At 36.6% G+C, this 21,671-nt stretch overlaps 2 protein-coding genes across 5 annotated transcripts; one reads left to right on the forward strand and one right to left on the reverse strand.

Moving 5' to 3' along the window:
• The first annotated feature begins 28 nt into the window (after positions 1–28).
• C10H12orf60 (chromosome 10 C12orf60 homolog) lies at positions 29–19,893 on the forward strand. Of its 4 annotated transcripts, none has more exons than XM_023226122.1 (2): positions 29–109; positions 18,952–19,893. In XM_023226122.1, exon 2 carries the CDS (start codon positions 18,976–18,978, stop codon positions 19,708–19,710), a length of 735 nt encoding a protein of 244 aa, XP_023081890.1. In that variant the 5' UTR covers positions 29–109; positions 18,952–18,975; the 3' UTR covers positions 19,711–19,893. The 4 variants fall into 4 exon arrangements, with proteins under 4 accessions (XP_023081890.1, XP_023081891.1, XP_023081893.1 ...); XM_023226123.1 differs by having other exon boundaries at positions 53–202; XM_023226125.1 differs by having other exon boundaries at positions 91–162.
• Positions 984–9,869, reverse strand: SMCO3 (single-pass membrane protein with coiled-coil domains 3). The gene is made up of 2 exons (XM_023226127.1): positions 9,813–9,869; positions 984–3,036 (listed from the first exon to the last, which is right to left on the reverse strand). The coding sequence occupies exon 2, from the start codon at positions 3,018–3,020 to the stop codon at positions 2,343–2,345; it is 678 nt and encodes a 225-aa protein (XP_023081895.1). The 5' UTR covers positions 3,021–3,036; positions 9,813–9,869; the 3' UTR covers positions 984–2,342.
• Positions 19,894–21,671: the final 1,778 nt, after the last annotated feature.

Consider the following 21,671-nt stretch of genomic DNA (forward strand, 5'->3'; position numbering starts at 1 on the left):
AAAGAAGATAGCTGCTATCTGATTGGCTGACAGTCCTGTCCTGTCTCTCGAGTTGGAGGCTTTCTGACCTAGTTGCTGCGGGCGTAATGCCTTGAGCTGTCCGAGAACGGTATGGTCTGCAAATGCAGAAACGTTCTGCGTTTTGTGTCTCTTGGAATTAACGTTAGTTTTTGGATTTTTATGTTTCTTATGACGCAAGCAGGTGCGATCCTTTAGGGGTGTCTCCGTTTGTAAACGAATACCCAGATAACATTTGCTACTGAGTTTAATCCGCTTTGTAAGCATCAGGTTATCCCATGTGGGCGCCTGGTACATGTGGAAAGTTAATAGACGCGCAGAACAGAACATTTGTAGACCACTTGAACAAATAAATCAGCACCCGTATTAGAGTCGCAAGTTGCTTATACAGGTGGTGATTTATTATTTATTAGTGTTCTGAAGAAGAAATACAGGGATACATATGCAGTCGGTTTTAAGTTTATGAGTGGCAAGGTTGATATATATTGGCTGTATTCCCGACTGGTCTATTCACCAACCAAAGGTCCTCTATGATGTCACTCTACGTACGGGATTATTCACTTACCTCTAGCCTTCGCCCTTTCCTTACCTTCTATCCCCTCTTTCCCTGAGTCAGCCCCCACTTGTTTCCCTTAAAGGTAAGTTTAAACATTTAAAAAACTATCTTAGAGGATACGGTTGGTTCTTTCTAATCCTAACCTGACTATGCCTTGTAGGAAGGCCATTCTTACCACCAGTTATAAATATTTCAAAATATTGTTGGAGATACATATTAATTGTTGGCAGAATCTTTAAACTGCCCTTGAAGGTAATAAGATCGGTCCTATACCTAAACTTACCTTTGTGTTAGGAAATTCTTGATTTGAATTTAGACTGAATTTGAGTGTCGGAAACAATGACAAGATCTGGTAGGTTAAAGCTGATAAACCAGGTAATACATAAAAAAGAAAATAATCTTGAATTTTGAGGATGAACTAAGTTGTAATGTTTTGCAACTTTTTTTTTTTTTTTCTTTCCTAACACCATATTAGTGGTCATAGTTTTGCAACTTGTTTTGAAAACAATGCGAGAAGAGAAAGAGAAAACAAACTGTATGTTGGAAATATTAAAGTCTTTCATGTAGCTAAAATTTTTCCTGTAGCTAATATTATTAAGCTAGGCTAAATAGTTTTTATTTCAATACATTTCTTGTACTTGGATGGGAGAATCAACTATAACAAACGCAGTCTGGCATCAACAGCATATTAATAATTTTGTCAGTATAGACTAAAAGAGTCCTCATGAGAATTACTTACTGGCAAAGGATTTAGAAAACAAACACATCTGCAGAGATTCAGCTGAACCAATAGGCCTCCATAGCCTTTGGCGTTTTCTAAAATCAGGTAATTAGTGAAATGGCCCACCTAATGCGTCATGTAGCAAAGGCAGCTGCCTCCTTTTTGCTAGTGTTGAAAATGAAATTATATTAATTTTTCTGAAAACATAATAAATTATGACTTTCCTTTAAATGACAAATGCTTTAAGAGTAGTGACCTTCTATTCTGCATCCTAAATGCATTTTATTCATATGTAGCTGTGTTTTGCTTGCTTGTCTTTTAAATGTTTCAGTGTTTGAACATTCACTTGAGCTATATTTAATCATCACAGTTGGTCAGGGTTGGTTGCAGTTACAGAAACAGGACCTTGATGTTTTTAGTTTTGATTCTTACCATTTTCAAATCCATCCGGTTTACATTGTGTAATTAGTAGACTTTTACAGATCTGCTTCCTGTCCTAATGGAAGCAAATTGTTACAAATCATTTTTCAGTCTCTTCTAGTTTACGAAAAACAGATTTACTCTGATGGTCAAAAATATGATAGTATTTCTGTCTCATTCGAAGGCCTAGGGTTTGTGTCTAGGCAGAAGTTACTAAGTATGTCCCCTTATAACTAAATGATATTTGAAGCTGGTGGTAGAAATGAAAGTCTCTGCAGTCAATGTAAAATTTAAGAATTTTAATGAAATTAGAAAAGGAAAAAGTAACCTCTATACTTGCTACTCTATGATAGCATTTACCCCAATGTTGATCTGGTAGAGCAGGGTGTGAAAACATCCAGGGAGGTAATTTTTTTTATCTCATAGCGTCTAGTACCAACTCATCCAGGCATTGGCTCTAAACTCATCTAGTCATCTAGTCTTGGCATCCCCAATTTCCCTCTCCAAATTGTTTATCCTATTTAAGTCCATATTGGAAGCCTGTAGAAAATGAACCTAATCAAGGAAGCAAACACTGTTACTGAAAAGGAAGCGGAAAAACACTTCAGTGGCAAATAAGATGGCTGTTCATTTCATTTGGTGTTTCACTGTATTGGTGATCTCAGTAATGGCATGATTATATTTTTCTGAGGCTGACTTGAATTCCACCAGATGCTCCTCATAACTTTTGATGGCTGCTTGAAGCTGTGTTTTTTCCACTGCTCCCAGGATGGCACGGACAATCATATCTATGCCAAGGCCAAGAACAGCAACTCCAATACTACCAAGGAGAGAAGCACCAATTTGAGCTAACACAGTGACCAACTTGTTAATTATGCCAGTTGTGATATTTGAGCCCACAAGTTTAACAGCGACTGCACTGGCTGCAGATGTAGCTTCTCCCAGGATGACCGAAATAACCTTTTGCACTATTGCAATTTTCTCTGTTTCCCTTTCCTTAATATCCTGAAGTTTTCTATAGAGGGTTGGCTCTAGCTTGTCTTTTAGTGCTTCATCAACCTTTTGCAATTCCTTTTGGATTTTCATAATGGCTTGGATGATGATATCACAGTTTTCTTTGATGGTCCCATCTCTTTTCATCTCAATGGAGGCCAGCCTGCACCCCAAGTGTGTGTTTAGAACCTCAGTCAGCTTATTGGTGACATCGAAGCTGTCAGATAAGCAATCAAGGAGCTGTTGATGAAGACGATTTACTTCTTGCCGCCTCTTTGGGTTATCTGGGTAGAGGAAGTCACTTTGGGCCATATTTCCAATATGATCGCTGAAAAATAAAATGGTAAATTTTTACTGAAAGTCTTAAAAAATGTCTGCTAACTGCGTAGAAGGGACTAGGAAATCTTTTTCTTCATGCATAGCAAAGAAGCAAGATGCTGTGTAAGGGGAATTCCTCAGAACACTCAACAAGTTTTTTTTTTTTTAGAGATGGAGTCTCACTCTGTTACCCAGGCTGGAGTGCAGTGGCATGATTTCGGCTCACTGCAACCTCTGCCTCCCAGGTTCTAGCAATTCTCCTGCCTCAGCCTCCCAAGTAGCTGGGACTACAGGCACACACCACCATGCCCAGCTAGTTTTTTGTATTTTAGTAGAGACGGGGTTTCACCGTGTTGCCCGGGCTGGTCTCCAACTCCTGAGCTCAGGCAGTCCACCCCCTTGGCCTCCCAAAATGCTAGGATTACAGGCATGAGTCACTGTGCCCAGCCTCAGCAGGTTCTTTAAAACAGTTATTGTTATGAAATTTGGAGTCAGTGTATGGAAAATGTAGGCAACAGAATACAACCCTTTGATGGATAAATTAAGGTATTAGATTTTGTGGTGGTGGGAAATATTCATATTTATCAAGCATCTGTTTATTAATAAGCATGATTATTTCTAGGTAATATTTAATAACTTTTATTTGAAATAGACCCCAATTTGAAATGCTTAGCTCTTGATTACTAGTGCTCCTTAGTTTCTCCAACCCCTAGTCATCACATTGACCACACCTACCGACTGATTTCTCTGAATTTACAGGGCTGTTTTTTTGTGTTTCAATACTTGGTTATTTTCACTTAAAATATTCACATTACTTTATATTTCTCTACAGGCAAGTTATTTGTTTTCTAAACCTAAGGGATATCCAAAGGCAACATATATATCATGCTAGAATCTTAAAAAAATTTTTTTCTTGTGATAAGAGTATATATTCAAGACTCTTTGGATTAAAATTTCATGTGAGGAGAAGGTAGGAACTATAAATACAAAAATTAGTTGGGCATGGTGGTGCATGCCTGTAATCCCAGCTACTCTGGAGACTGAGGCAGGAGAATCACTTGAACCAGAGGTGGTGGTTGCGGGGAGCCAAGATGGTGCCACTGCACTCCAGCCTGGGCAACACAGCAAGACTGTCTCAAAAAGAAAAAAAAAAAAAAGTGGTGAGAGTACATCATAGAATGAATAAAATAACTTGATGGGAGACTTCAGTGTTTGTTCTTTTGGCCCACGGTGCCATTTAGAGAGAACAGTCATGTTCTTCTGTGTTTATTTGGGTGAAAAATCTAAATTTGAGCCAGTAAGAGCACGATGCTACTCAATATGCATACTTTGAGTGGCCTTTCTATGTGGCTGGCACTTTTTTAAAAAATTAAACTCGAGAGAAAAGAGAGAAAAAATGGAGTTCTCTATCCATATCCATGTGGAATCTGGCACAGTCTCTTTTTAAGTAAACAACATCGTAATTAACTTGGACCCTATATCTTCTAGCACCACAGTTCTTATTCTGCTTAAGGGGAACCTCAGAAGCGTAAAATGAAGGAATGAAGATGTTTTTCTTTCAAGAAAGTAAACCTGAAAATAACCTATCCTCCAAATCATATGGATATAATTTGGAAACGGAAAAGGGAACATTTTTCTGAAATTGTTTAGAAACATAAATAACCATGTATGTTGTTAGATTTAGAAAAATGCACTGGAACCTCCTGGCAAAATAAACTACCATGGTCAGAAATTCATTTTTATCCTTGATTCAAATCCAGCACACATGCACATATATACAGGCAGGCACACGTGTAACAGACACACATTTCCACAAAACAATACTTAGAAAATCTCTAATCCAATTCCCTTTAAAGAAATTGCTTGTCGAGGATCCAATAAATATTCTCTAAACGCACAATGGGTTGCAAACTGTAATTTGATAAGCACAGATGTGGACTTTGAATTTTATTTTTTCTTCTAGTAATTTTCCATTAAATGTTTGTCTTTTTTGACTCCCGGTTTTCAGATCTTATTATGAAGTGAAAACTCTAGTTTCTGACTGACAGAAGAAAATTAGCTATATTCCTCTTCAGACAGTTAGGTGAGAGGAGTTTTCTTATCCTGAAAAAGCTGAAAATATCTCTAGCAGCTATTATATGCCATTATATGAAGCCATAGTTTCCAGAAAAGGTGGTGGTCCTATCTACCTCAAGATAAACAAATGGAGAAATGAACCTTCCTCCTGGATGGGAGGCAGAATGCTTCCAAGTGGTCGGCTCCTTTTCAGTTAACTCATTGTTTTAGCACAACTTCACAAATTAACCGTAGAGTGTTTCTGAAAGACTGAACAGGTAAGCCTTATTTTTTTCAGGAAAAAAAAAATAGAACTCTTCTCCCCCCAGTATTAAAACACCATAAAAACAAAATAGTAAACAGTATGGTACAGGAACAAGAGTCAGTGAATTAATAGAACAAATTAGTCCCCAAAGCAGACTCTTCTATCCATTTAATAATAATAAATTGTAGAATCTCAAATCAATAATAATCAAAATTATGACTCCATAAATGGTCCTGAGTCATGGGCTAGACTTTGGGGTTAAAAATTAATAACAAAATTGTTAGTGTCATACATGTAGAAAATTAAATAATAGCTAGAAGAAAATGGATAATTTTCAAATATCTGTATGGAGGAGGACTTTATAAGCCTAAAACCAATGAAAAAAAAAAAAATCACATGCAAAAATTTGACAAAGATGGCCAATGTAAAAAGAACTGAAAACAAGCTGGGGACAATGCAAAAAAGGTACTGTTATTATTTTTAAAAAGCAGTGACAATCTAATATATAAATGAGCAAACAACCCTGAACAGAGTACAAAAAAATAGTGTCTAATAAAATGGTGGGAAAAGTTCAGTCTTACTAGAAATCAAAGTGTAAGACACTGTATGTTTTCAACTACTGTTTTTCTTCCTTTTAAGTAGTCATGCTCTTGCACTTGCACTCTTACACTCTTCTTCGTAGGATCTAGATATCAGTTCATGACTTTGTTCCAATAACGAGTTTAGCTAAGAAACATTATGATGTGCTAAGAATTATGTTTCCCTTATAGTGAAAAAGGACTTTTATTCTGAGTCAGACTTACCTTCCTAGCTTTTTTCCTAAGGGTAGGAAGTGGGGAGGGTTTTTTTGTGCTAACATATCTTCAGCAGGCCTGCCACCATACCTGCTCAGGTATGTCTGAGCTCCAGCTCTGAATACAGCTCCAGGTTATTTCTACACCCCAAATGAGATAAGGAGCACTGGCCAATTAGGAAGAGGAGAGGTGGGGATTGAAGGTGAAACCATTGAATTGTGTTTTGGATAGGTGAAGTCTGAAGAGCTTAGTGAAGAAGGCAATTATTAATTCATTAGCAATTCATCTAATAGGTTAGTGCTTACCACGTGTAAGGTCATATGCCAGCACCACTCTGCAAACCATACAAAGATGAACACATGGTCCTTGCTTTTTTGGAATTTCTAATCTAATTAGGAAGTTAAGACAGATTTATAACTATAATGTCAAGTTGAAAGTATATATCATACAAAATTAAAGGTATAGTTGGTATTTGACTGGTGCAAATTTGTTTTAAACAACCCATACTTTAATATATGATATATTGGCACTGTGGCCATATGGAGACATTTAGTCGTCTAGTAAGGTTAACAATTTGTAACCTTTCAAGTAGATATTCTTAAATATGTGCTTGACAGTTGAGGAGAGGTTGGGCACCACATGGAGAACTATAGTTGGCAGGGTGCAGTATTTTCATTATTGCCTTTAACAATTTAGTTCTGACTCCCAAAGCAATAACTCCGCTCAGCAAAACAAAAGCCTTGCAATTATTTGGAGTCACCCTTCTTAAAGGTCAGAGTTGTTACTCATGCAAGCTTCAGGTGATATTTTACAAACAACCCATAATATTGTGCCAGAGAGGAGTTCTGTGCCATATACTTTCTCCATCTTATTCCATTTTCAGTGACGACCTGTCACTTTCAAAGATTGTGGCACCAGCAGCAAGTGGTATATTTAATGCAGCTCTGGTTACACCCATTGTATGGTAAGTTTGAACTTTTACATAATTTGAATTATCACATGATGGTGCTTTCTGTCAGTGAAAAATTCCACTTGGGGAATTACCATCCACTTTTGTACAGAGTTTATGCTATTATTTGAATATTTTATTGTAGGTATCCATGAAATGGGTTCTGTAGTGCCCTGGAGAACTGCTAGCCAGCAGGTGGAGCTCTTGGTCTCTGGGACTCCCATTTTTCACCTGGGCCTTTGCTGGACTGGAGCAGCTGTGTTTTCTCTTGCTCTACACATTTGGGATCTGGGTGGGTAAAATTTTATTTGATGAGAGAGTTCTGTTGCTAAAACAAAGTCTGGAAACTTTTGACTTGTTATTTTATTAAAAAATGACAAAAACATCTGAAAGTGCTAATGCCATTGATCAGCACACCTTAAGAAATGAAAATGGAGACAAAGGTTAGCTTGAGATGGATGCTTACTGCACCTAACTTTTGTCAATTTTTTTGAATTGAGAAGTCAACATTTAAGATTAAAGAGCATATAAGATATGGTAGAAATATACTGATAATTGTATCTAAAAGTTAAGGTTTATTTAATGACACCATACAGTTGTTTTAGTTTTTCAGAAAAGGAACCACCTTACAAAATGAAAATGTATTGATTGTCATATGTTCAAATAAAACTTTTTAGGATACTTTCGTGAATAACAGTAGTGCGTTGACTGTCAAGTGCTAGTGAACTTAGAAATTAATATCAAGATGATTAGAGAAAGCTTCATGGATAATGCAATATATGATTTGTGCTTTGATGGTACATTATGGAGAAATTCAAAGTGAATGGTTTGGTAAAACAAATAAGTTTTTAATATATACTTATTACCAGTAATATATAAACTTTTTTAAATAGAGGAGAAAAAACACCCATAAACCTGCCATTTTATTTTTGATTTGTTATTCCTTTTCAAAATTTGTTTAAATGTGTAAGTATCTTTACAAAGTTATGATAATAGTATAAGTAAAATTCATCTTATATTAATTCACTTAACACTTTACCCTATTTATAGTTTTAAAAATATTTTATTGGTTGCATATACTATTCCCTATCTTTCCCGTAGTTTAATAAATCCAAAATTGTTTCACTATCACAAATAATATTCTAATGAGCATTTTGATACCCACATATTTTTTTTTCCTCCATTATCTGGATTATTTCCTCAGCATAAATACTTAGAAGAATTACATAATTAGTGGCATAAGTAATGGGAATTAAATTTTTATTACTTTTGATATGTATCGTAAACTGCATTCCAAAAGCTTTTACCGTGCTACCCCAAATAAATTTTTATAGTAGGATACTGGGTATCCTGCTATAAATATTTTACAATTTTTATTTTAGATTCAGGAGGTTCATATACAAGTTTGTTGCCTGACTATGCTGTGTGTTGCTGAGGTTTAGGGTATGAATGATCCCATCACCCAGACACTAAGCATAGTGCTGGTATCTTTCCAAGTCAAAGATAGTCCTGCTTAAATATTGTTGATTTGCGAAGTGTAAGGTTAAATTTCAAAAAGAGAAGTTCTTGCCTGTTTGGAAATACAAACTGAAAACGTTTAAGATGAAATGAAATGGTCTCTGAGATTTGCTAGCAAATCATCTGGAAAGAATAGTGGGGTAGGGTTATAGAGGAAAAAAGTTTGGATTTGTTTTGATAATTTTTAAAGCTGAGTTATGGGTACATGGGAGTTTATTGTGTTATTGTCTCTACTTCTGTGTATGTTTGAACTTTTCTTATAATAACAATTAAAAAAGAAAGAAAGAAAAACATGACCCCGTCTAAACCTCTGATGTTTAGTCATTAGTGCTCTCTGAGGTTTTACGTTTCTTCTTGCTGTCACTTTTCTTCACTGTCCAAATGGAGTTTTGCCATCATGCACAGTTCCCTTATTTGGGAGTGTGGAAATAGGGTATAGGTAAAATCAGGAGCTTTTCAGGAGAAAATAACAGCTTCTAACTAGTTCTGAGTCTCCTTTAATTCAAATAAAAACTGTGGCCTTTAATTAAAACAAAAATTGCTCATGATGTGATGATATACTTTCTGATATAAATTCTTTTAAAAAATGTTTCTGACCAGAAAGAAGAATATTAAAGTCATTCATCAGCATTTGTCAAGTGTTCACTGGTGAAGCTTCTACTGTATCCCTTGAGGCATTTGAAAAAGACAGTGTTCCTTGCCCTCAAGATGATAACAGCCTGTTTGGAGACACACAGCAAATGCTCAGAGATATTTAGATAGAACATAATTTATGAAACAGTATAAGTACTATACATTAACCAGTATTGGATTCCACATTCATTCTTTTGCAGATAGGTACTGAGTGCCTATATTAATATTAATGGCATAGAAGGAAATGGTACTATTCATATAAACTTCACACGTTCACACAGGTATCATTTTATCCTTAATCCTTCTTAAAATTCATGGCTTTACTGCTTCTCTTCCACTCTGACTTAATCAGTCCTAGAAATTGTTAATTTTCTTCCTTCTCTGCTGTCTTCAGAGAAGGCCAGGGAAGGTTCCTTCCAAATCACAAGGAACGTGTCATGGGATCCTCTTATAACAAAGCTGCTTTTTTTACTTTATTTATGGTTCGGATTCAAGACTGATGGGCTGTTTCAAATTTCTCCTACTATTGAGAAACAGAGTATTATATCAATAGAAATATCCACGTTGCTTACCTTGCTGTGTTTCTGAGTTCCGTGGTCCCAGCAGTTGTTTAGGAGTATTGTTAAAGTGCTTTTTCATCTGGTTTCATCTGGATATTTCTGGTGGAATGTGATGACTTACAGACTTTGCTAGTCTCTGCTGGGTCCCTCTGCCTGTCTGCTTTATAGGCTATTTCTACATAACTTGGACCTCAGGATTCTTTTACCTCCTATTGATGAAAACTTAGTATATAGTATTAAGTTATATAAATTGAAAGACTAATAGTGTGTAAAACTTATTTTTAAATTTCTGTTCTTTAATGGACTTTTTATTTTTGAGAAGCGCTATATAACTGAGCTAATTCAGTTCAGTAGAGAAGGTGGCTCTTTGATTGCAGCTCTCAGATTTTGGGGTTTTATCTTGTCAGCTATTCCAGATATTAAGTTTCTGTTAGCTTCTGTTGCATTTGTACCTCTAACTGTTGCTGATTATTTAAGTTCTCAAGAGATATAAATGCAGTTACTTGCATCCAATTTTTTTTTTTCTTTTCTTTCCAGCTAGGAGTTCTCCTCTTTATCACTCTTTCTCTTCCTATGTTGGTGAATTGTCTTGACAATATAAAAACCTTAAAGTCTAACTCTAGTCTTTTCTCCGAAAGCTCAGATCAGAGTCTTCCCTGCTGCTTCTTCTGGCTTCTGTCTTCAGACCCGTTAATTCCTCCGCAGCAAAGATACCTGAGTCACAGGGAAATCACTCAGCCCCAGTGTAACTTAGTGAAAGACAGCAGGCTTTACCCTCAGACAGTCCAGGTTTTGTGTACTCCAAGTACCACTTACTGGTCATGTAACCCTAAGAAAGTCACTTAGCCTCTCTAAGTTTTCCCATTGGTATAATATGAGTATTAGTTAATAATTTATGGATTTTCAGAAGGTTTAAATGGGATAATGTTTATAAAGTAATTGCCATAGTGGCGGATATGTGGCAAAATCTTATGAAATGGTAGCTATTCATATGTTAACAACAGTATCTCCTGGTGGAGGGGAGAGGAGAATGGGTGGGTACAGGATACAGAATCAAAATGCCAGACAGGCAGACAGGAGACTTTAAAATCTAAAGATGCTGCCCAGTGTTCCTAAAGAAGGGCTAAGTGGGGTCACTTTTCTACTTTTGTCCCAGTGGATCATCTTGCCTTGATGTATCCAGGGCCCCACCTGTGGCCAGTGTATCTGAACTAGGTATGGATGTTAAGTAGGATTTTAACAGATGTTTGGGGAGGATGGCAGTATAGAGGAGATAATACAGATGGAGGGAACACTGAGAGCAAAATTGTGGAACATTTTCAGGGAACAAAATCTGCCATGCTGGTGATACAGGGTGTAAGTGGGAGCAGTTAAGGGAACGTAAGTCATGGAAAATTAAAAACAGTTTGTAGATAGCCTTAAATGTCACGCTAGGAAATTGTATTTCATTCTGTAGGTAATAGTGAACCATTAAAAAATTCTTTTTATTATGGGGTAATATTTGGAGGTTTGGATTTCAGCAAGGGTACGTTGTGTCAACTTGATTAGTAAGTATGGACAATAAAGCATGAGTCACCAATCCCATTACCTACAGTATCTAGAAAAAATATGTCTGTCTCTTACCCTATCTTAAAACAGTTACATTTTGTTTCTGAAGAGGCTATTGTTGAAGAGTACCATTTAACCCACTTGTTCCTAAGGTGTTTGTTTCTCTCCTATTTCTACCCTTCTTAACATTTATTGCCTACTCATCCACTCCTTTCTCTCCTACCACATAGCAGCCTAAGTGGAGTTGCCAAAATTAGGGATAAACAGTAACAATGCAAAAGAATTATCAGAGAAAAACTAGAAGCAATATTGACTTCATATGGAGCCTCCTAATCAACTTGAACTTCTTTTTTCTGCAATCAGTTTCTCAGGTTGAAAACTTGAACTTCTTAAATCTTTCTTGACTACTAAAGCCAGTATTGACATCAAATCAATAGTCAGAGCTGAACAGTAGGAAGGAGGCAAATTTTCTTAGTGTAGATCTTGGAGTCAGGGTGGTTTTAGGGAATCAGGAAGGCTGATTTGACAAGTTTCACTGCTGGATCGACAGTGGTGGGAAATGAGAGTGAAAGCAATAATATCTCCAAACTTATCTGCATGTAGCTCTCACTTGATAGTTTCTTTTATTTAGAATGCTCTATTTTTCCCTTTATCCTAAAGCTCATCCCCTTCTTTTCCTAAAAAAACTACTCAAAAACCATATATTCCATGACCCTGAATAACCTGCCTGATTCAGTTTTGATTGTTTCAACAATTCGCCAGCACTTATGAATGTTGCTCTTAAAAAAAAATCAAGCAAACCTAAAAATAATCACCTTTTTGACCCAATAGCCTCCTTTATCTCTCTTTTCATAGTTAGACTTCCCAATTGGGTAGTGTACATGCATTGCCTCTACTTCATTTTCTCCATCAATTTTCCAGTATTTATAATCTAGCTTCTGCACATATTCCTGCCTCTTGCAAAATTGCTTTTCTAGCATTGCCAATGACATTGTAATGAGTAAACATAATAATTTACAATGTTTATCATACTTGCGGCATTTGAAATTGCTGATCAGGTCTTTACATTTTCTTTTTCTTTTCTTTTTTCTTTTTTTCTTTTTTGATACAGAGTCTCACTCTGTTGCCCAGGCTCTAGTGCAGTGGCACCATCTTGGCTCACTGCATCCTCCACCTTCCAGGTTCAAGCGATTCTCGTGTCTCAGCCTCCCAAGTAGCTGGGATTACAGACATGTGCCACACCCAGCTGATTTTTGTATTTTTTAGTAGAGACGGAGTTTTGCCATGTTGGGCAGGCTGGTCTCCAACTCCTGGCCTGAAGTGATCTGCCTGCCTTGGTCTCCCAAAGTGTTGGGATTACACTAAAATAAAATACTTAAATATAAATACTTAAATATAAATCTAACAAAATATGAGCCACCATACCCGGCCAGTTTATCGTTTTTTCTTTAATGGATATGCTTTTGGTATCATACATATCAAAGGACTAATCAGCTAACCAAAAATTACAAGATTTTCTTCTGTTTTATCATTTTATGTTTTTATATTCATGTCCCATTTTGAGTTAATTTATGTATGTATATGGTATGACATAAAATCAAGGTTTATGTCTTTGCATATGGGTATCAGGCTTTTCCAGCACCATTCGTTGAAAAACCCTAAACTTTCTTTTTTTGTTGTTATTTCTTTTTTTGTTTTGTTTTTCTTTATTTCTTCTAAAAAAAAAAAAAGAATACATGTGCAGCACGTGCAGGTTTGTTACATAGGTATGCATGTGCCATGGTGGTTTGCTGCACCTATTGACCCATCCTTTAAGTTCCCTCCCCTCGCCCCCCACTCCTCAACTGGCCCTGGTGAGTGTTGTTCCCCTCCCTGTGTTCATGTGTTCTCATTGCTCAACTCGCACTTATGAGTGAGAACACGCGGTGTTTGGTTTTCTGTTCCTGTGTTAGTTTGCTGAGAATGATGGCTTCCAGCTTCATCCATGTCCCTGCAAAGGACATGATCTCATTCCTTTTTATGGCTGCATAGTATTCCATGGTGTATATGTGCCACATTTTCTTTATCCAGTCTATCATTGATGGGCATTTGGGTTGGTTCCAAGTCTTTGCTATTGTAAATAGTGCTACAGTAAACATACATGTGTATGTGTCTTTATAGTAACGTGATTTATAATCCTTTGGGTATATACCCAATAATGGGATTGATGGGTCAAATAGTATTTCTGGTTCTGTATCTTTGAGGAACTGCCATACTGTCTTCCACAGTGGTTGAACTAATTTACATTCCCACTAACAGGGTAAAAGCATTCCTATTTCTCCACACCCTTGCCAGCATCTATTGTTGACGGTTTAATAATCTCCATTCTGACTGGCGTGAGATGGTATCTCACTGGTATTTCTCTGATGATCAGTGATGTTGAGCTTTTTTTTTTTCATACATTTGTTGGTCTTGTAGAGGTCTTCTTTTGAGAAGTGTCTGTTCATATCCTTTGCTCACTTTTTGATGGGGTTGTAAATTTGTTTAAGTTCCCTGTAAATTATGGATATTAGACCTTTATCAGGTAGGTAGATTGCAAAAAATTTCTCCCATTCTGTAAGTTGCCTGTTCACTCTGATGATAATTTCTGTTGCTGTGCAGAAGCTCTTTAGTTTAATTAGATCCTATTTGTCAATTTTGGCTTTTGTTTCAATTATTTTTGGCATTTTTGTCGTGAAGTCTTTGCCCATACCTATGTCCTAAATGGTACTGCCTACGTTTTCTTCTAGGGTGAAAACACCTAAACGTTCTATATTAAATTGCCTTTGCATCTTCGTTAAAAATCAACTGACTGGCCACGCATGGTGGCTCATGCCTGTAATCCCAGCACTTTGGGAGGCCAAGGCGGGCAGATCATGAGGTCAGGAGATCGAGACCATTCTGGCCAACATGGTGAAACCCCGTCTCTACTAAAATACAAAAAAATTAGCGAGGTGTGGTGGTACGTACCTGTAGTCCCAGACACTTGGGAGGCTGAGGCAGGGGAATCGCTTGAATCCGGGAGAGCAGGGGTGGAGGTTGCAGTGAGCTGAGATCGTGCCACTGCACTCCAGCCTGGTGACAGAGCAAGACTCCATCTCAAAAAAAAAAAAAAAAAAAAAAAAAAAATCAATTGACCACATTTGTGGGTCTTTTTTAGACTTTCTATTCTGTTAGGTTCATCTACGTATCACCAATACCATACTGTCTCAATTACTGTAGTATATGTTAATATTAGATTGTGTGAGTCTTCTAACTGTTCCTTTAGAAAAATCTTTGTCTATTCTTGTTCCTTTACATTTACATATATATTCTAGAATTCACTGTTCTATATCTATAAAGAATCTTGATGGCATTTTTATTGTGATTGCATAATTCTGTGGAGCAATTTGGGAAAAATTGACATCTTAACTACATAAGTCTTCCAATCAGTGGACAGAGTTTGAGTTGACATCTTTGCTTTATAGTGTCTTTCAATTCATGGACAGAGTTTGTCTCTCCATTTATTTACATTTTCTTTGATTTTTTTTTTTTTTTACTTCAGAATTTTTAAAAAATCTTAGTGCACAGATTATGCACATATATTTTTAGATTTATATTTAAGATTTTATTGAGAGAGTATTATAAATGATACTTATAAAAATGATTGGTTCCCTGTTGTTCATTCCTAGTGAATAGAAAACAATGAATATTTGAATGCTGACCTTGCATCTGCTAAAATTACTAATAGCTCTAAGAACTTTTGTGTAGATTCCTTGGGATTTTATATGTAGACATCATGTTGTCTACAAACAGAGGTAGTTTTATTTCTTCCTTCTGAATTTGAATATTTTCTTTTTCTTGTCCTACATCACTTTCTAAGATTTCCAGTATGATATTAAATAGAACTGGTAAAAGTGGACATACCTGACTAATTCCCGGTCCTGAGGGGTAACAATTAGTCTCTTACTATGTTAGCTGTGGTTCTTTGTAAGAGTCCTCTATGATTAAGGAAGTTTTCTTATATTCCTAGTTTGCTAAGAATTTTAATTATTAATGGATATTGAATATTTAAAAATGCCTTTTCTGCATCTACTGATGTGATCATGTCATTTTTCTTGTTTAGTTTGATTTTTTAATGTTGAACCAACCTTACATTTTTGGGATACAGCTTAAATTGGGTGCGATGTATTATTCTTTTTATACATTTTTGGATTGGATTTGATAATATTTTGTTGACGATTTTTATGTGTATGTTCTTAAGGAATATTCGTCTAGAGTTTTCTTATTTTTCTACAATGGTAGCCTTATAAAATGAGTTGAGAAATATTCTCCCGTGCACTTTGGGAGGCTGAGGTGGCTGGATCATGAGGTCAGGAGATTGAGACCATCCTGGCTAACACAGTGAAACCCCGTCTCTACTAAAAATACAAAAATAAATTAGCCAGGCATGGTGGCGGGCGCCTATAGTCCCAGCTACTCGGAAGGCTGAGGCAGGAGAATGGCATGAACCTGGGAGGCGGAGCTTGCAGTGAGCCGAGATCAGGCCACTGCACTCCAGCCTTGGGGACAGAGCGAGACTCCGTCTCAAAAAAAAACCAAAATGAAATATTCTCCCTTTCTGTTTTCTGGAGGATATTGTGTAGAGTTGTTATTCTTTTGTAAATGATGGTTTAAATTTACCAGTGAAACCATCTGTGTCTTAAATTTTCTCTTCTAGAAGATGTTTAACTACAGATGCAATTTCTTTAAGAAAAATAGGTTTATTCAAGTTTTCTGTTTCTACTTGGGTGAGTTTTCATAGCTTATATCTTTGAAGGAATGGGTCTATTTCATTTAAATTGTTGAATTTGTGCACACCGAGTTGTTTATAGTGTTCTCTCTTTATCCTTTTTATGTCTGTAGGGTCAGTAGTGACATCTCATTCTTTATGTTGGTAATTTGTGTTCTCTCTCCTTTTTTTGGTCAATGTGGCTTAAAGTTTAACAATTTTATTGGTTTTTCTTTTCAAAGAAACACCTTTTAGTTTTATTGGATTTTGTCTATTTTTTCTGTTTTGAATTTCACTGATTTCTACTCTTTATTATTTTTTTCCTTTTGCTTACTTTGAATGTTTGCTCCTTCTTTTCTAACTTAAGATAGAAGTTAAAATTATTCATTTTATATCTTTGTTTCTAATATAAACACTTAATCTACAGATTTCTCTCTAAGCACTGCTTTAGTTTCATCCCACAGATTTTGATGTATTTTCATTTTTATTCAGTTCAAAATATTTTCTATATTTTTGTGACTTTTTTGATTATTTAAGGGTGTGTTAATTTATAATATTTTGTAGTTTTTTGTGTATCTTTGTTGATTTCTATTTTAATTCTATTAAGAGAACATTTATTGTCTTTTATATATATCAGAAAAGCTGCTGGAATTTTTTATTGGAATTGTGTTGTTTTTATAAATTAATTTGAGGAATACTGACATCTTAACAATATTGAGTGTTTTGGTCCATTAACAGTATATATCTTTCTATTTATTTAGGTCTTCCTTAATTTTTCTCAGCAATATTTTACAGTTCTAAGTGTAGAGATATTTCATCTCTCTTGTCAGATTTATCTATAAATATTTCATATTTTTAATGATATTGTAAAGGTCATTGTTTTAATTTTAATTTCTGATTTTTATTTTATTGCTAATATATGGAAATACAATTGATTTTGTACATTTGATCTTGTATTTTTCAACCTTGTGAAACTTAGTTATTAGTTCTAGAAATGCATATTTAATGTAACTATTGATATGCTTAGATTAAGTGTAACATTTATTATTAGTTTTCTGTTTTTCTGTTCTGTTTTTAAAATTTCTCTGTTTTCCTTTTCAAACCATCTTTTGAGTAATATAAGTAGTTACTTAAATAATTGTGAAGTTTCATTTTAATTTGCCTATTGACCAAAATCTGTATTAGTATCTAGGGCTGCTGTCACAAATTACCACAGACTTAGTGATTTTAAACAACAGAAATGTACCCTCTCAGAGTTCTCAAGGCTGGAAGGCTGAAGTCAAGCAGGCCCTCGCTCCCTCTGGGGGCTCTGAGGGAGAATCTATTCCTTGCCTCTTCCAGCTCTGGTGGCCATCATCAGCCCTGAATGTGGGGCCACATCACCCCCATCTCTGCTTCCATGGCCCCATTGTTTTCTGCTCTGTTTTTAGTGGCTACTCTAGAGATTATAATATACTTCCACACTTCACGCAATCTGCTTAGAATTAATATTTTATCACTTCACGTGAAATCAAGAAGTCTTTCAGCTACATAAGTCTCCTTACCCTCTCTCCTTTATGATGTAATTGTCATATACATTGAGTCTACATGCATTGAAAATCCCAACAGTGCTATTTTTTGGTTATAATTTTTGCTTCTTTCTGTGGTCTGCCACCCACTGTTTGATTCCCAGGGGTCCCCTTTCCTGGTGTTCTGGCTGGAAAACAGTTTCAGCTCTTCCCATTGCAACTGGTTCACATCTTGGGGCAAAGCAGTGAGAGAAAGGAGCCTGCAAGGTCACTACCACCATCCCTGCACGACAGTTGCTTCTGCCCAGGGTAGAGTGGGAAGAGTGAAAAGGGGTCCACCCCATAAGGACAGCCTTTTCACTGCCAGTTGGCAGGGGCAGGGGCAAAGGACTGACTGACCCCTGCTGTGCTTGTGAGATGTGTGTGGGGGTGGGGTGGGGAGTAGGGGATGGAGGTGGGTGGCACTGCTGTTACTTCCTAGCGCTTGAAATCAGAAGTGTTTGGGGCTGCCTCCTGCTCATGACTAGTTGAGGGCAGACAGAGGGCTAGGTCGGTGGGGGGCGGGGGGGCTACCATTTTGTTGCCGGCAACTAGATCAAAAGGAATCTACCCGGCAGAGGCCCCTGCTCCTGATTTGCTAGGCAGAGTAGGTTTTTTTGGAGCTCTCCCTGTTTGGGCATGTTCACAGTTCTAATTCCAGGCGGCCCTAGAGCCCAAGGTGGGATATATAGGAAGGAGGAAAAGACAAACAACAACGACGACAACAAAACACCCACCCTCAAACAAAAAGTCAGAGAGCTTCATTGCTTTGTTGTCCTTTCAATGCCGTACTCCCTACTTCCTTGGCCTTTTGTCATCTAGCTTTCAGCATTATCTGATAGGGATTTTATATATTCAGTTCAGATTTTTAGTTGCAATCAGTAGGAAAGATTGGATAGAGTGTACCTAGTCTACCTTAACTGGAACCAGAGACCCTCTATGTAATTTGTAATGCTTTATCCAATATTTTTCACTACACTGAATAGTTATCAAGGGTAATATCCTTGAGTGTAGTGTAATTCAGTATATGAATCTATCCATATATTTGGGATCCAGCATACAGTATTTGATATGTGGTATAAATTCAGTGATACAACCCTATTCTACTCTGTTTTAATTATTTTTGTTTTTTTTTTTTATTGAAGCAAAGTATCATTTTTGTTTTAATGTTTGTATAACTTTCCTGCCCTTGGCAGGAGTTATCCTCATATTTAGACTATACTTTCAGTTTTTTATGGTTGCCAAATCGACTTTTAGTTTTCATTTGGATTACTGCTTTGCTTTGCAGTGCTGAAACTTCTTTGTTGAAGAAATGTCTTCAGAGTCAGAAAAGGATAAAGAGAGACTGATTCAAGCTGCCAAAATGTTCTTCTTTCATGTACAAGATTTTGCTTCTGTCACAAACACACTGACTGAGTTGTTTAACCGCAGTATGAATACTCAAATCCTTTTGATGGCTGTGAAAAACAATAGTAACATTAAGGATTTTTTTGAGCAAATGCTCAAAATTTTTAAGGAGATGCAATCTGTAGTGGATGCAAAACTTGACAAAATTCAAAAGGAGTCTTTAGGTTCCAAGGTTGCAATGGCCATGTGCTCTGTGGTTCAGAAGGGTACCAATGTAGAGGAGTTGCATCAGTCAGCTAAAGAAGTGTTCAAAAGTGCCCATACACCAGTCGTCATCTCTGCGCTAAAGAGCAGTAACATCCTTGGGAGTTTGGAATCTTCTCTTTCACACTTGATGAAATTCCCCATCATGAATCTTCAATTAAGTGACTTCTATATAGAAGACACCAAAGAGCAATCAGATGTCACCACATCTGAGAGAACCAGGAGTCCAGATTCTTCCAAAACCACTATGACAGACACCTTGAAAAAACTGCAGGATGCACTAAAAACTGAGGATTCCAAAAATCCCATAGGGTCAGCAGCAGATTTGTTGGAACACATTGTCAAGGCTATGGGACCAATCTTAGAGATTCTCCAAAAAGCCATAAAGACTATGGAAATGAATATTTCTGTGTTTAAGAAAGCCAGTGACAAGTAGGGATACAACAGAACTGTTCATTTCTGTCAGAAAACTAATTCAAATCTTACGGTTTTTCATAGTGGTTTCTAAGATCTTTTGGTGCCAAACATGGTATGTTAGAACATAAGTACACGAAAGTCATCTGGCAAAACATTTACCTGTAGTTTTGCTTTATTAAAATAAAAATAAATAATTCAGAAAGCCTGTTTGAAATGTCAGTCACTAAGAAGAATATATTGTTGAAAAAAACAAAGTGGTATTACATTTGAGGATGTTTCTAAATATTATGTTTCATCTTAAAGCATAATTAAAACAACCCTAAAGTAGTTCCCACTCTTAACTATTCTATTTCCAGTGAGAAGTCCAGGTAAACTGTAAATGTTGTCATTAGATAGACAACCTAGGCCTGGGAAACAAAATAAACTCAATTTTTGTCACTCATATACCAATTTCTATATACTTCAGTACCTTGACAATCAGAAGCCATCACTAAATATTTTAGATATGATTCATTCATAAGTAAATAACAACAGTGAATGAGCAACAGTAGACTTTTCTTGCTTATGTGAATAAGACTAGAGCAGATAGTTCATTCTCATTTGTCTCCTTCCGAGGTCTTATGATTAGGAGATTAGAGGTGGAAAAATGGAGATACTCTAGCCTTTCACACAGAAAATATTTTCACAAAGAAAACACTTGCAGAAGTAGGATATCTGAGATGTGCTTGTATTTAAAGAGATGAGATAGGACAGTCTCTTTGTCTACCATAAGTCTTTGGTTCTCATGCATTGTAAATGAGTGTGTACACCTAAGATTGGCCTTGAAGTTAACTATTTCACATGATACCTTGATAGAAACTCTGCTGAGAGTAGGAAAAGCAATGACAACTCCAAGCCAAAGTCATCATTGTAATTACTATTGTCATTTAAAATAAGGAATCGCTTCCCCATCCTCAGACAAATGGTAAGAATTTCAGAATGTTTGATAGGGAGGGTCAAGTAGATTTTGACCATTACCAGAGCTTGGAGGTCCTGGAAAAAAGGATGAGTTTCAATACATTAACTCTCATTTTCTCTCCACAGCAAAGCTGAAATCTTGCTTATTTGTAATAGGTTTCTATTAAGAACTCTATTATTTTGAACAGTATGTTAAATTGATTCATTTGCTGCCACCACCTCAGAAGAAACATATATATATACACACACACATATATACACACACACACACATACCCACACACATACACATAAACACACATACACACACACACACAGGGTGAGAGAGAGGAGAAGGGAGACAGGACTCTCACTTTGCTACTTTTTCTAGACCTATCTGTGCCTAGGGTTTCAATCTCTTTTTAGTCTTAGAATTATGTTTCAGAATGTTGGATGCAATAGCTAGGGGGATTCATATGGAAGTGAATGAGACAAGGACCAAGAAAAGTGCAGAGTCCTTCTGTGAAGTGACTGGAAGAATGGCTGGTGGCCGTTCACAGGAAGTCCTTGCCAGATGCCACTGGGAATTACAACCAGGGTGTTAGAGATGGGAAGTGCCCACTTCAATAAAGATGAGTGGTCTTCAAGTGCTGGTGGCTGTTGTTAGGCTGGTGATCATTTACAGTGTTTCACATTTTCCCACTACTGGGTACCACCAGTCTGACCACTCTAATGACATCATGTCTGCTACTGCCTCTTGGCTTATGGAAATACTGAGGAAAGGCTGTACTTTTTCTCAAACCTATTACTCACATTTAATGTCTCTCAAATACTTTGGTTGTGGGTTCCTCTCATTTTCTCTAATATCTTTCGATTTTTGAAGAACAAAGTGGGGTGGACTCATGTGTTTCTATGCTATTCCTGGTCTCATTCCTCCTCTAGGCTGTGAACATGGCATGGCCTAGCTGTTTGAATGAAGCATAAGTAGGGAGGAAAAAGTGAACTGCCACACAACAGAACACAACACATGATCATTTTCTATTGT

The sequence above is a fragment of the Piliocolobus tephrosceles genome, chromosome 10, assembly GCF_002776525.5.
Source record: "Piliocolobus tephrosceles isolate RC106 chromosome 10, ASM277652v3, whole genome shotgun sequence".
Taxonomy (NCBI): Eukaryota; Metazoa; Chordata; class Mammalia; order Primates; family Cercopithecidae; genus Piliocolobus; species Piliocolobus tephrosceles.